This window comes from Oryctolagus cuniculus, chromosome 7 (assembly GCF_964237555.1).
Source record: "Oryctolagus cuniculus chromosome 7, mOryCun1.1, whole genome shotgun sequence".
Lineage (NCBI taxonomy): Eukaryota > Metazoa > Chordata > Mammalia > Lagomorpha > Leporidae > Oryctolagus > Oryctolagus cuniculus.
In genome coordinates this window covers 96,178,924-96,193,543 of record NC_091438.1, presented here as the reverse complement: position 1 = coordinate 96,193,543, position 14,620 = coordinate 96,178,924, and the positions used below count along the sequence as shown (strand labels likewise).

The 14,620-nt window shown below is 42.2% G+C and overlaps 1 protein-coding gene across 1 annotated transcript in view; it reads left to right on the top strand.

The window, feature by feature from the left end:
* The window catches only part of MSH4 (mutS homolog 4), a 92,738-nt gene that overhangs the window by 10,024 nt on the left and 68,094 nt on the right, over positions 1–14,620 (top strand). The window contains exons 3-4 of the mRNA XM_070078240.1: positions 3,787–3,947; positions 5,902–6,012. Of these exons, the coding sequence (XP_069934341.1) occupies positions 3,787–3,947; positions 5,902–6,012 (272 nt within the window). The remainder of the gene's footprint in view (positions 1–3,786; positions 3,948–5,901; positions 6,013–14,620) is intronic.

Sequence of the window (14,620 nt, the reverse complement as noted above, 5' to 3'; positions counted from 1 at the left end):
TGGCCAGGGCTGAGCCAGGCCAAAGCCAGGGGCCAGGAGCTTTTTCTGGGTTTTGTGTGGGTATGGGGGTCCAAGCACTTGGGCCATCTTCCACTGCTTTCCCAGGCACATTAGCAGGGTTGGGTCAGAAGTGGATCAACCAGAACTCAAATCAGTGCCTATATGGGATCTCAGCACTGCAGATGGTGGCTTAACCCACTGTGCCACAGTGCCAGACCCCTCAATAGATCCTGTTAGAATTGAAACGATGGGTCTTTCTTCCTTTTTATTTTTTTAAAGATTTTATTTATTTATTTGAGAGGTATAGTTACAGACAGTGAGAGGGAAAGACAGAGAGAGAGCTCTTCCTTCTGTTGGTTCACTTCCCAGATGGCCACAATGGCTGGAGCTGCGCCGATCCAAAGCCTGGAGCCAGGTGCTTCCTCCTGGTCTCCCATGTGGGTGCAGGGGCCCAAGGACTTGGGCCATCCTCTACTGCTTTCCTAGGTCATAGCAGAGAGCTGGATTGGAAGAGGGGCAGCTGGGACTAGAACCTGAGCCCATGATGGGTCTTTCTATCCATGAGTATGGGATACATCTCCATTTACTCAAGTCTTATTTACTGCTTTCCATAAAATTTTAATAATTTCTTATATACAAGTTTTATGTATTTTTGTTGAATTTGTTGCTATGGTATCTTTTTTTGTACCTATCCTATATTTTTTTTTTAAAGATTTTTATTTTTTTTAAGATTTATTTGAAGGGCAAAGATAGAGCAAGGAAAGATAGAGATCTTAATCTGCTGGTTCATTTCCAAAGTGACCACAATGGCCAGAGCTGGGCCAATTGGATGCCAGGAGCTTCTTCTGGATCTCCCATGTGGGTGCCAGGGCCCAAGCACTTGGGCTATCTTCTGCAGCTTTCTCAGGCACATTAGCAGGGAGCTGGATTGGAACTGGAACAGCCAGGACTCAAGCCAGTGCTCATAAGGGATGCTGGCACCACAGGTGGTGGCTTTACCTTTTGTGTGACAATGACGACCCCAAAGACTTACTCATTTATTTGAAAGGCAGAGTGACAGACAGGGATGGAGAGAGGGAAAGAGAAATATCAATTTTTCCATTTGTTTGTTCACTCCCCAGATACCTGTAGTGGCCAGGGCTAGGTCAGAATGAAGCCAGGAGCCAGCAACTCAATCCAGTTCTTGTACTTTGGTGGCAGAGGCCCAAGTATTTAAGCCATCATCTGCTGCTTTTCCAGTCACATTAGCAGAGAACTGGATTGGAAGCAAAGCAACTGGGATTCAAACCAATGCCCTGCTTTGAAATGCTGGTGTTACAAGCAGTGGTTTACCTTGCTGTACCACAATGCCATCTCCTATTATAGTATCATTTAAACTTAATTTTTATAAATGTTTATGGCTGATATGTAGAAATATAATTTATTTTTATAGTCAGCCACTATATTTGTTTGGAGTTGCTATCATAAAATGTCACAGAGCAGTTGACTTAACAGAAAGGTTTCCCTCCCTCCCTCCCTCCCTCCCTCCCTCCCTCCCTCCCTCCCTCCCTCCCTCCCTCCCTTCCTTCCTTCCTTCCTTCCTTCCTTCCTTCCTTCCTTTTTTACAATTCTGAAGGCCATAAGTTCAAGATCAAGGTGTTGGCAGGTTTGATTTATTGATTTATTGATGTATGTATGTATGTATGTATTTGAGAGGCAGTTACAGACAGAGGAAGAGAGAGAGAGATTGCACGTGCGTGCGCACTGCTATCTGTTGGTTCATTCCCTAAATGGCTGCAATAGTCGGAGCTGGGCTGATGCGAAGCCAGGAGCTTCTCCTGGTTCTCCCATGTGGGTGCAGGGGCCCAAGCACTTGGGCCATCCTCCTCTGCTTTCCCAGCGGTAAGTAGAGAGCTGCAGTGGAAAAGGAGCTACTGGGACATGAACTGGTGCCTATATGGGATTCTGGTGCTGGTCCCTGCTGGTTAATTTCTTAGGCTTCTCTACTTGGCTTACAGGTGGCCACTCTTTTCTGGTCTCTTCAAATAGTGCTTCTGTTTGTGAAATTAAATATCTTCTTTTAGGACATACCTTAAAGGCCCCATTTAGCCTTAATTTCCTCTTTAATGGCCCTGTCTCCAAATATAATCACATTCTGATATAATGGAGGTCAGGGCTTTAACAAATTAATTTGAGGGGTACACAATTGAACCATGTGTGTGGCTACCATGCCACACTTTTATTATTTCTAATAATTTTTGGCTCCCCACTCTGTTAAGGTAAATTTAAATATCTTGACATAGTTTATGAGGAATTGCATGATATTGCTCTAGCCAGTCTTTCTAGCATCATCTCATATCATTTTTGTACTCATATTCTATGTTTTAAACATTCTAAGATTTTATTTTTTGTACATTGAATATGGTGCTTTCTCTTTTGCCCTCAGGTATTTGTATATGCTATTTCCTTTGCTTAGAAAACTCTCTGCTGTTCATTTAGTTGAGTGTTATTCAGGGATGGGAACCATTTTTTTGCCAAAGGCCACTTGGATATTAATAACATCATTTGTACACTATACAAAATTATATTAGTCTGCTCTAGGTTTACTGAATTTTGAGTACCACCTGTGGTTGCCTTGGCAGGGCCAGACCAAATAATTCTGTGGGTTTTATATGGGTTGGATGTTCCCCTCCCATGAAATAGTCTTTCAGAAATCCTCCTGTGATCCTGTAGGTGTAGGTAAAGTCTTGCTGATATATACATCTTTTTTATTAATATTCCTCTTTTAATTGTTTCTCTTCCTTGTTGAACTATAAATCTTATGAAGGAAGACTGTATGTATTTGATAGGTTTTTGTGACAGTTCAATGAGTTGATTCAATGAACTTGAAACATTTTTGGCACATAGCAGGCAATATACTTTATTGTAATTTCTATTTCCACATTATATAGGAATCTCATAAATGGAGTTCATAGTTACATACTGTTTAATCTCCGTATAATGCATTCATACAAGTAATCTAATTTGATCCTTATAGCCAGTTCTTGAAACAGGGATAATGATTAATACTTGAAATTTATGATTTATGATTATTTCCTATGAAATAACTTGCCCAAATACAAATAGCTTTTTTATGATAGTTATGTAAATAACCTAAGCTTTTTAATTGCAATTTCAATATTCCCTTTGTGACTATATTCCAATAAAATACAAAACAATTTGTAACTTCATGTAACAATGTATAGTTTCATATAACAATGTATAACTTCATACTTATTTCTAAGTATGAAGTTTTGACAAAATAATTTGATAAATTTTATTTGTTTTGGATAGTGAAAAGTTATTTATTAATGAAAAATAAACATTATTTCTTTGAGATTAATAGTCATGTCATAGGCTGGGTGCTTTGAGATCTTAGAGAATTAGAAATAAGGGACAGCCATTTGCTGCAATGGTTAAGATGTTGTTTGGAATATCCCTTTTGTGCCTGCATTTGGGTCCCAACTCCATTTCTAACTTTAGCTTCCTACTAATGCATGTCTTGGGAAGCAGAAGTCAATAACTCAGCTACTTAGGTCCATGCTACCCATATGTGAGACCTGGATTGAGTTCACCGCTCCTGCCTCCACTCTGGGCTAGTCCTGACTGTTATGGATTTTTAAGGATGAGCTGATAGTTGGGAGATCTCTGTCTCTGTTCCCCTTCTCTAACTTCCCCTCCCCCACCATTCAAATAAATAAAAATAAAAGAAAGAATTAGAAATGATTATTCATGTTTATTTTTTCTTTATTTAAAAATTTTAAACAGCTACATCATCCTCCGCAGTGTCTGCACATACCCCATCAGTTATTGTAGCTGTTGTAGAAGGGAGAGGACTTGCCAGAGGTGAAATAGGAATGGCAAGTATTGATTTAAAAAGCCCACAGATTATATTATCCCAGTTTGCAGACAACACAACATATGCAAAGGTGAGTTTTAATAATCTTAGAAAATGGTTGATCTAGTGGGTAGCATGCAGATTTTCAAAGCAGTGCTTTCTAATTTACTTTTTTCTGGATTAAGTTATTCATGATTACTCCATTGTGAATATTTAAATTAAAAGTGTTTTCTATTCGATTTTTATTTTTAGAATACATTTTGTTCTAAAAAGTAAGTCTTACTGGTACTTGATTATCCCAAAGTTATTAATATTATTTTCTAAAATTAATATCTTCAAATTAATCCTAATCCTGGACTCATTCCAAAGGTAATATATGTGATAATGCTATTTCCAGAAGGTTACTTCCTCTCATCTGCATTTGAATTTTATTTTTCCAGAGTTAAGAGAAATTGGTCTTACCTTCACTTCTTACTTCGCCTTTATTTCATATCACTCATGATTATTTTGTACCACTGGGGTTATTGTCATAAGAATTTTGTGATATATCAGGTAGAGGTAGTCTGCTTCTTAAACCTGTATTTTAAAACATTGTTGAGGCCAGCACCGCGGCTCACTAGGCTAATCCTCCGCCTTGCGGCGCTGGCACACCAGGTTCTAGTCCCGGTCAGGGCGCCGGATTCTGTCCCGGTTGCACCTCTTCCAGGCCAGCTCTCTGCTGTGGCCAGGGAGTGCAGTGGAGGATGGCCCAGGTGCTTGGGCCCTGCACCCCATGGGAGACCAGGATAAGCACCTGGCTCCTTGCTTCTGCCATCGGATCAGCGCGGCGCTCTGGCCGCGGCGGCCATTGGAGGGTGAACCAACGGCAAAGGAAGACCTTTCTCTCTGTCTCTCTCTCTCTCACTGTCCACTCTGCCTGTCAAAAAAAAAAAAAATTGTTGAGTTTAATTATTTTTTAAAGAGATGAGCTACTATGTAATTTATATTGTTTTATTGCTCTTTATTATGTATTCATCAAATTCCCTTTTATAGTTTCCCAGGATGTAGGCCTCCTTTTCCTACTGCTTAATTTTCATTATACTTTTTTAAAAAAATATTTATTTATTTATTTTGAAAGTCAAAGTTAGAGAGAGAGAGAGAGGGAGAGACAAAGCGATCTTCCATCCATTAGTTCACTCCCTAGAAGGTCGCAGCGGCCAGCACTGGGCCAAGCCAAAGCCAGGAGCCAGGAGCTTCTTCCAGGTCTCTTACATCAGTAGCAGGGGCCCAAACACTTGACCTATTTTCTGCGGCTTTTCTCAGGCCATTAGCAGGGAGCTGGAATGGAAGTGGAGCAGCCAGGGCATGAACTGGCCCATATAGGATACCAATACTGCAGGAGGCAGCTTTACTTGCTGTGCTACAAAGCTGGCCCTTTTTTATTTTATACTTAGGTTATATTAATACTGCATGCTATATTTATCTATGGACATTTTACTTACATTTATGTACAATATCAAAAGAAAAGGAAAAAAAATTTTTAAAAACGGGAATGTTTCAAGAAATTGCATATTTGTATGTCTGGAATAATTCTAAGAAATGTATCTTATTTTAAGAAGATGTTTCTCATCTGTGTTTCTGTACTCTTCAACTTTTAAACTGTACCAGCATGGCCATACTGGTGTATCTTCATTGTTATTCTATTGGACATGTTTATATTTTTTCATGGTAGAAGAATTTATTTTTAAAAATCTTATGGGACTGTATACTTGCTAAGTGCAAGTTATTTTTTAAAGCTATGGTTGTTACAAACCATTTTGTGTAAATATAGCCTATATTTATGATAATATTTTAGATTTGTAATTATATAAAAATATATGTTGCACATATCCCCATAGAAATACAATTTAATTAAAAATATAATTAGAACAGTTATAATTTTGGGTATCTACAAATTAATTTTAGTTACTTATCCCAGAAAAAATATGAATCCTTTTGTTGTAGAGACCTTTCTAAACTTACATTTAAGAAATTATTTATTAAAATAATTATTCAAACAATTTCAGGTGATCACTAAGCTCAAAATTTTATCACCTTTGGAAATAATAATGTCAAATACTGCTTGTGTTGTGGGGAATTCAACCAAGTTGTTTACTCTGATCACAGAAAATTTCAAGGTGAGTGATTTTTCTTCTTCTTCTTTTTTAAGATTCATTTATTTATTTGAAAGGCAGAGTTACAAAGGGAGGGAGAGTCAGAGAGAGAATCAATCTTGCATCCATAGGTTCACTCCTCAAATGGCTGCAATGGTCAGGCCTAACCAGGCAGAAACCAGGAGCCAGTAATTCCATCCAGTTTTCCCAAGTGGGCGTTAGAGACCCAAAGACTTGAGCCATCTTCTGCTTTCCCAGGTGCATTAACAAGGAGCTAGATTGGAAGCAGAGAACCCAGTACTTAAGCTGGTGCTCTTATTGGATGCTGTGCCACAACACCAGCCCCTTTTTTCTTGTTCTTAGTATATTCAGTACTTGCAATCATGCAAGATGTGTTGTGCTATTAGAGATCCTATGTAGCCATCAGCTGTCTTTGACTCATTGCTAAAAATGATCCCTGTCCTAAATCTGTTGTCTGTTTGGTGATTCATTATTTGTTCTCTTTCATTGATTACTTCATACTTCTTTCCATAATCCTTATTTATGTACATCTTTCCAAGTTTAATTTTTTGTTCGTGTTCTGATTAGGCCGCCTTTTTTTTTTTTTAAATTTGTTTATTTATTTGAAACTCAGAGTTACACGGAGAGGAGAGGCAAAGAGAGAGAGGGAGGGAGGGAGGGAGGGAGAGGCCTTCCATCTGCGGGCTGTCTCCCCAATGGCTGCAACAGCTGGAGCTGAGCTGACCTGAAGCCAGGATCCTCCTCCTGGTCTCCCATGCGGGTGCAGTGGCCCAAGGACTGGGGCTATCCTTTACCACTTTCCCAGGCTACAGCAGGGAGCTGAATTAGAAGTGGAGCAGCGGGGACCTGAACCTGCAGCCATGTGGGATGCCCGCACTGCAGGTGGCGGCTTTACCAGCTATGCAACAGCACTTTATTCTAATATTCAGATGCAAATTCCAGGGAAGGATGCTGACTGTTCTTACTTTATTTTCCCATGTTAGAGTTACAATTAATTCCAGTTCATGCTCACGAAGTACTATAGTTGACAGACCAGAATCATGGGGAAAGTGGGAATAGATAAGTCTTCCAGAGGCCAACACAGCATATGTAAGGGTACCTCAAAAAGTTTATGGAAAATTGAATTGAAAGATAAGTTTATTTTAGTGCAAAAACATTTTAAAACTCCATGTGTTGTGTTTTGATAATATGAATTTTCATGAATTTTTTGAAGACTAGTTGTATTCAGTACATTTGAGATAGAAGGCCATGTATCATAATGCTTAAGAATAGAGTCACACTGTCCTGTTTCAAAACCTGACTCTAAGTGACTTTGTGCAGGTTAAGTTACTCATTCTCTTTGAGCTTTAACTTTTTCATCAGTAAATCAGGGACAATAGGAGTACCTACTTCCTAGAGAATTGAATTTTATAAAGGATAATCAGAGACGGCTTCATTGGTGTTACATTCAGCAAAGTTCTGAATGGAACAGAGGAAACATTAATATTATTATCATTGTTACTATTATTACCATACATGTATTTTATTTACTTTTATTTATTTATTTATTTATTTATTTATTTTATTTTTTGACAGGCAGAGTGGACAGTGAGAGAGAGAGACAGAGAGAAAGGTCTTCCTTTGCCGTTGGTTCACCCTCCAATGGCCGCCGTGGCCAGCGCGCTGTGGCCGGCGCACCGCACTGATCCGATAGCAGGAGCCAGGAGCCAGGTGCTTTTCCTGGTCTCCCTTGGGGTGCAGGGCCAAAGCACCTGGGCCATCCTCCACTGCACTCCCTGGCCACAGCAGAGAGCTGGCCTGGAAGAGGGGCAACCGGGACAGAATCCGGTGCCCCAACCGGGACTAGAACCCGGTGTGCCGGCGCCGCTAGGCGGAGGATTAGCCTAGTGAGCCGCGGCGCCGGCCCTTATTTACTTTTAAAATTGTGTTTATGCTCTTTTGACTAAAGATGAAATGGTTACAAATATTATAGAATAACAAATAACAACGACCTTGAATGGGAATTCTGGAGTATTATAGTGTGATTAAACTTAGCAAATATAGGAAATATTTTTTTCAAATATCAAATTTCTTTGTTTTTTTTTGAAGATTTACTCATTTATTATTTGAAAGGCAAAGTGACAGAGATAGAGAGAAAGACAAAGAAGAGAGAGATTCCATTTTCTGGTTCACTCCCCAAATGTCTGCAACAGAAGCATCAACTGGGTCTCCCAAACAGGCAACAGGAACCCAAGTATCTAGGCCATCATCTGCTGCCTCCTGGGTGCATTAGCAGGAAGCTGGATCAGAAGCCATGTATCTGGGGCTTGAACCTCAGTACTCTGATATGGGATGTGGGCATCCCAAGGGGGCACTTTAACTTCCTACACAGCCTCCAACTCTCTTTTGCTTTGTAGCATTGCCGAAACTCTGGTTGTGATAGGGATCGAGCAGGAAAATTTATCTCTGTTAATTTAAAATACTTCTACTACTTATCATAAAAAGACCTTCATTAAATCAAAAACTATAAAGCAGAAGGAGCATGGATTTCATAGTCAAATCTAAATTTGGTCTCAGCTCTGGAACATGTTAACTTTATGCTATTACTTATAGAAAAATTGGCATTAATGAGACTTGTCATAGGGTCATTATGAAGGTTAAGTAAAATAACTTTTATTTTTAAAATTTTTACTGTTTACAAAGACTTATTTGAGGGGCCAGCGTTGTGGCACAGTGGATTAAGCCACTGCCTACGATGCTGGCATTCCATCTGAGCATCAGTTCGAGTCACTGCTACTCCATCACCAGCTTGGAAGAACTGAATGGAGTTCCTGGTGCATGGCTTCAACCTGGTCCAGCCCAGCCTGCCTGGCCATTTGAGGATTGAATCAGCAGATGGAAGATTTCTCTCTCTCTCTCTCTCCTCTGCCTTTCAAATAAATAAATCTTCAAAACAATTTTTATTTGAAAGACAGACACAGACAAAGAGATCACCCATTTGCTGGTTTACTCCTTAAATGCCCAAAACAGTTGTGCCAGGCCAGGCCAAAGTCAAGATCCCAGAACTCAATCTGGATCTCCCATGTGGGTAGCAGGAATGCAAGTACTTGAGCCATGACCTGCTGCCTCCCAGGATATACATTAGCAGGAAGTTAGAATTGGAAGTGGAGCTGGGACTCAAACCCCGGTATTCTGATAGGGGATGCAGGTGTCCCAAGCAACAACTGTTCTTCTAAATGCCCACTGTGGGATAACTTCTGTTTTTTATTTTAAAAATATTTATTTATGTGCAGACAGCTTGTTTGCCAATTTCGTTTCCTTTGGGTAAATTCCAAGGAGGGGGATGGCTGGGTTGAATGGTAGCGTTATATTCAGGTTTCTGAGGAATCTCCAGACTGACTTCCATAGTGGCTTAACCAATTTGCATTCCCACCAACAGTGGGTTAGTGTCCCTTTTCCCCCACATCCTCTCCAGCATCTATTGTTGGTAGATTTCTGCATATGAGCCATTCTAACTGGGGTGAGGTGGAACCTCATTGTGGTTTTGATTTGCATTTCCCTGATTGCTAGTGATCTTAAACATTTTTTCATGTGTCTGTTGGCCATTTGGATTTCCTCTTTTGTAAAATGTCTATCGAGGTCCTTGGCCCATCTCTTAAGTGGGTTGTTTGCTTTGATGTTGTGGAGTTTCTTGATTTCTTTATAGATTCTGGTTATCAACCCTTTCTCAGTTGCATAGTTTGCAAATATATTTTCCCATTCTGTCGGTCGTCTCTTCACTCTCCTGACTGTTTCTTTTGCAGTACAGAAACTTCTCAATTTGATGCAATCCCAAATGTTAATTTTGGCTTTGACTGCCTGTGCTTCTGGGGTGTTTTCCAAGAAGTCATTGCTGGTACCTATATCTTGCAGGGTTTTTCCAATGCTCTCTAATAATTTGATGGTGTCAGGTTGTAGATTTAAGTCTTTAATCCATGTTGAGTGAATTTTTGTGTAAGGTGAAAGGTAGAGGTCTTGCTTCATGATTCTGCACGTGGAAATCCAATTTTCCCAGCACCATTTATTGAATAGACTGTCCTTACTCCAGGGATTGGTTTTGGATCCTTGATCAAATATGAGTTGGCTGTAGATGTTTGGATTGATTTCTGGTGTTTCAATTCTGTTCCATTGGTCTATCCATCTGTTTCTGTACCAGTACCATGCTGTTTTGATTACAACTGCCCTGTAGTATGTCCTGAAATCTGGTATTGTGATGCCTCCAGCTTTGTTTTTGTTGTACAAGATTGCTTTAGCTATTCGAGGTCTCCTGTGTCTCCATATGAATTTCAGCATCATTTTTTCCAGATCTGAGAAGAAGGTCTTCGGTATCTTGATTGGTATTGCATTGAATGTATAAATTGCTTTTGGGAGAATGGACATTTTGATGATACTGATTCTTCCAATCCATGAGCATGGAAGATTTTTCCATTTCTTGGTATCCTCTTCTATTTATTTCTTTAAGGTTTTGTAATTTTCATTGTAGATTTCTTTAACGTCCTTTGTCGCTCCCCCTCTTCGTGGAGGAACGACACAGGACCCTGCGCTGTTCTTTCATCTGCTCGGCCCTCCCCGGGTTTGCTGCTGGTTCTTCCCGGGTTGGCTACCGTCCCTTCCACCTCCGTGGAAGGGTGGTTCCCCCTGCCACTTTCCCCACTTCTGCGGGGGAGCGGCACACCGCCAGCCGGCTCTCTCGGGGGCTGCACAGGTGTTCCTTCAGATAGATGTTCCTGGTGCATGTTGTCTCTCTCCTCCTTTATAGTCCTCTTCCACCAATCCGTGCTCTGCTACCCACACGCCGAGTACGCTGCTCTCCTCCAATCAGGAGCAGGATCAGTTCCTGCAGGTCATCACTCAAGTTAGCGAGAGGCAGCTGCGTAGAAGTTGTTACTCCCTTCTCAGCACCATATTGTGGGAGAGCAGATGCATAGAATAAGTCTTAATTCCAGTAATAGTCTAGTCCGAGTTGCTCCCCACAGATCCCCCTTTCTTTTTATTTTTTTGGCGTTGATACGCGCCTGTCTTTGGTGCCCCGTGGCACACACTCTGCTCTGCTTGCTAGAGTTGCCCACAGGTGCTTACAAGCCCTACCAATCAGGCAAACCGAGTCCGGGTCCTCTCTTCGCCATGTTGTGAGGAGGTTTTTAGGCGCTTGATGCGTGCCTGTGTTCGGTGCCCTGCAGCGCATGCTCTGCTCTGCTAGAACTGCCTGCAGGTGCTTACAAGCCCTATCAATCAGGCAAACTGAATCCAAGCCCTCTCATTGCCGTCTTGTGGGGAGACTTATTGGTGTTGATAACGTGCCTGTCTTCGGTGACCTGCAGCCGCCCACAGGTGCTTATTGTCTTACTAATCAGGCAGACCGAATCCAAGCTCTCTCATTGCCATGTTGTGGGGAGGCCTTATTTTTCTCTATTTCTCTATCTCCAGGCATTCCTATCTCTCCTATTTTACTTCTATCTGCCAGCATTCCTATTTCTCTCATTTTACTTCTAAACTTCTGTTTCTCTTATCCCGCGGCTTCCTGGCGCCTGCCCCGAGGCTGCTTCTTGGCGCCTCGCCCCGCGGCGGCTTCCCGGCTCTGAGCCGCTTCCCGGCTCTGAGCCGCTTCCTGGCTTCACGCGCTCTCCGCGGTCTCCGTGCCCCTTCGCGCCCGCACCACGGCCTCCGTGTCAGCCCCGCACTCCCTATCTATTCACGCCCCGTGCTCTCTCTGCACGCGGCGGCTTCCGCGAATCACACAGCCTAGCTCACGTTTCCGCCACCAGTATTCAGTCTAAGTTCCCCGGGCTAACCTGGCGAATTCAACCTAGCTCACGTCTGTGCCTTTCGGTTTGGCTTCCCGTCTTTTGCTCCCCGGGCTAATCTGATGGATTCCAACCTAGCTCACACATCTCCGCCTCTGGTTTAGCTTTTCGCCTTTTGTTCCCCGGGCTGACTTGACGAATCCCAACATAGCTTACGTCTCCGCCTCAGCCTGCCCCCGCAGCTTCATTTTCCCTAACATTTTTCTCTACCCGGTATGTTTCCTAACTTTTCTTCCAACAATATTCCCCTCTCATTTCTCCTGGCTTCTCCCCACAGTCCGTATCCGAGTCTAAGTTTCTTCTAGGTTTCACTTTCGCTTTCAATCTCCTAGCTTTCAATCCTAACTTCTTTCCCACAGTCCGTATCCGAGTCTATGCCTAGGCTTTCAATAGCTTCTTCCGGCACCTTTTCCGTCCGGCTTTTCCTTAGGCTCTTCTAGTCTCTCTCTCCGGTATTTTCCCACTTCTTCCCGCTTCTTCCCTCCTAGGTTTCCTATCTGAGTCACGGCACCATTATGTTGCTCCCCCTCTTCGTGGAGGAGCGACACTAAACCCTGCCTAGGCTTCATATCCGAGTCACGGCACCATTATGTCGCTCCCCGTCTTCGTGGAGGAACGACACAGGACCCTGCGCTGTTCTTTCATCTGCTCGGCCCTCCCCGGGTTTGCTGCTGGTTCTTCCCGGGTTGGCTACCGTCCCTTCCACCTCTGTGGAAGGGTGGTTCCCCCTGCCACTTTCCCCACTTCTGCGGGGGAGCAGCACACCGCCAGCCGGCTCTCTTGGGGGCTGCACAGATGTTCCTTCAGATAGATGTTCCTGGTGCATGTTGTCTCTCTCCTCCTTTATAGTCCTCTTCCACCAATCCGTGCTCTGCTACCCACACGCCGAGTACGCTGCTCTCCTCCAATCAGGAGCAGGATCAGTTCCTGCAGGTCATCACTCAAGTTAGCGAGAGGCAGCTGCGTAGAAGTTGTTACTCCCTTCTCAGCACCATATTGTGGGAGAGCAGATGCATAGAATAAGTCTTAATTCCAGTAATAGTCTAGTCCGAGTTGCTCCCCACAGTCCTTGGTTAAGTTTATTCCAAGGTATTTGATTGTTTTTGTAGCTATTGTGAATGGGATTGATCTTAGAAGTTCTTCCTCAGCCATGGCATTGCCTGTGTATACAAAGGCTGTTGATTTTTGTGCATTGATTTTATACCCTGCTACTTTGCCAAAATCTTCTATGAGTTCCAATAGTCTCTTAGTAGAGTTCTTTGTGTCCCCTAAATAAAGAATCATATCATCTGCAAAGAGGGATAGTTTGAGTTCTTCCTTCCCAATTTGTATCCCTTTAATTTCTTTTTCTTGCCTAATAGCTCTGGCTAGAACTTCCAGAACTATATTGAATAGCAGTGGTGAGAGTGGGCATCCCTGTCTGGTACCAGATCTCAGTGGCCCAAAAACATAAAAATTATAAATGAGCTTTCAATTCATCTCATTTATTTATTTTTGTCTATTTTTGGAGGGAGGAGTGAGAGAGAAAGGGGGAGAAAAAGCAATCTCTCATCTTCTGATTCACTCCCCAAATGCCTACAACAACTGGGACTGAGCAAGACCAAAGCTGGGATCCGGGAACTCAATCTAGTTCTCTTAAAAGGATGTCAAGAACCCAGTTATTTCAGTAATCACCTGCTGCCTCCCAGCATACACATCAGCAATAAGTCAGATCAGGAGCAGAGTGGGGTCTCAGACCCAAGCACTCAGATACAGGATGTGGGCAGGCCCAAGCACCATCTTAACCACTGGGATGGATATCCATCTCTGAGATAACTTTTAAAACAATCTTGGTACCTAGCCGGCGCCGTGGCTCAATAGGCTAATCCTCCACCTTGCGGCGCCGGCACACCGGGTTCTAGTCCCGGTTGGGGCGCCGGATTCTGTCCCGGTTGCCCCTCTTCCAGGCCAGCTCTCTGCTATGGCCAGGGAGTGCAGTGGAGGATGGCCCAGGTGCTTGGGCCCTGCACCCCATGGGAGACCAGGAAAAGCACCTGGCTCCTGGCTCCTGCCAGGATCAGCGCGGTGCGCCGGCTGCAGCGGCGGCCATTGGAGGGTGAACCAACGGCAAAAGGAAGACCTTTCTCTCTCTGTCTCTCTCTCACTGTCCACTCTGCCTGTCAAAAAAAAAAAAAAAAAAAAAAAAAAAAAAAAACAATCTTGGTACCTGACAAATTCGCTGCTTTCCCATGAGTGTCTTTTTTTCTTCAGTCTTGATAGCTCTTTGACAGATTTTTTTTTTTTTACCCATTACATCAATCGAAGTAGGTAAAGGTTTTACTTTAGAACTTCATGATTCTTTTTTTTTCCTTTCTAAAAAGGTCCATTGCCTCTGACTTTATTCTCAATGAATTTGCATAATATAAATAATATTTCATGGATTTGATAGGCGCAGTTATTGTTTTCATAGTTTCAACTGGCACATTCTAAGATTCTAGCCTTTCTCAATTGTGACAGAGTTTGGAAGGCTTAGTATAAAATCTATGTGATGTTGTTACTATGAATAAACTACTAGAAGGCAGATTCTCATGGTTACTTTTTGACTATTGTACCTGTTATATTCAGTTAAATTTCCTGAGAGTAAATCTTAATAAGGGCTACAGATTGTACTACATGACACTTAGAAAGATGGGTAACCATTTTGTTTTTAATGTTTCTATTTAAATATTGAAAAAAATGTATACATATTTTTACCACCTGTCTATGTGTTTATAATAGCACTTTTGAGCAACATATGGCACTTAAAAATT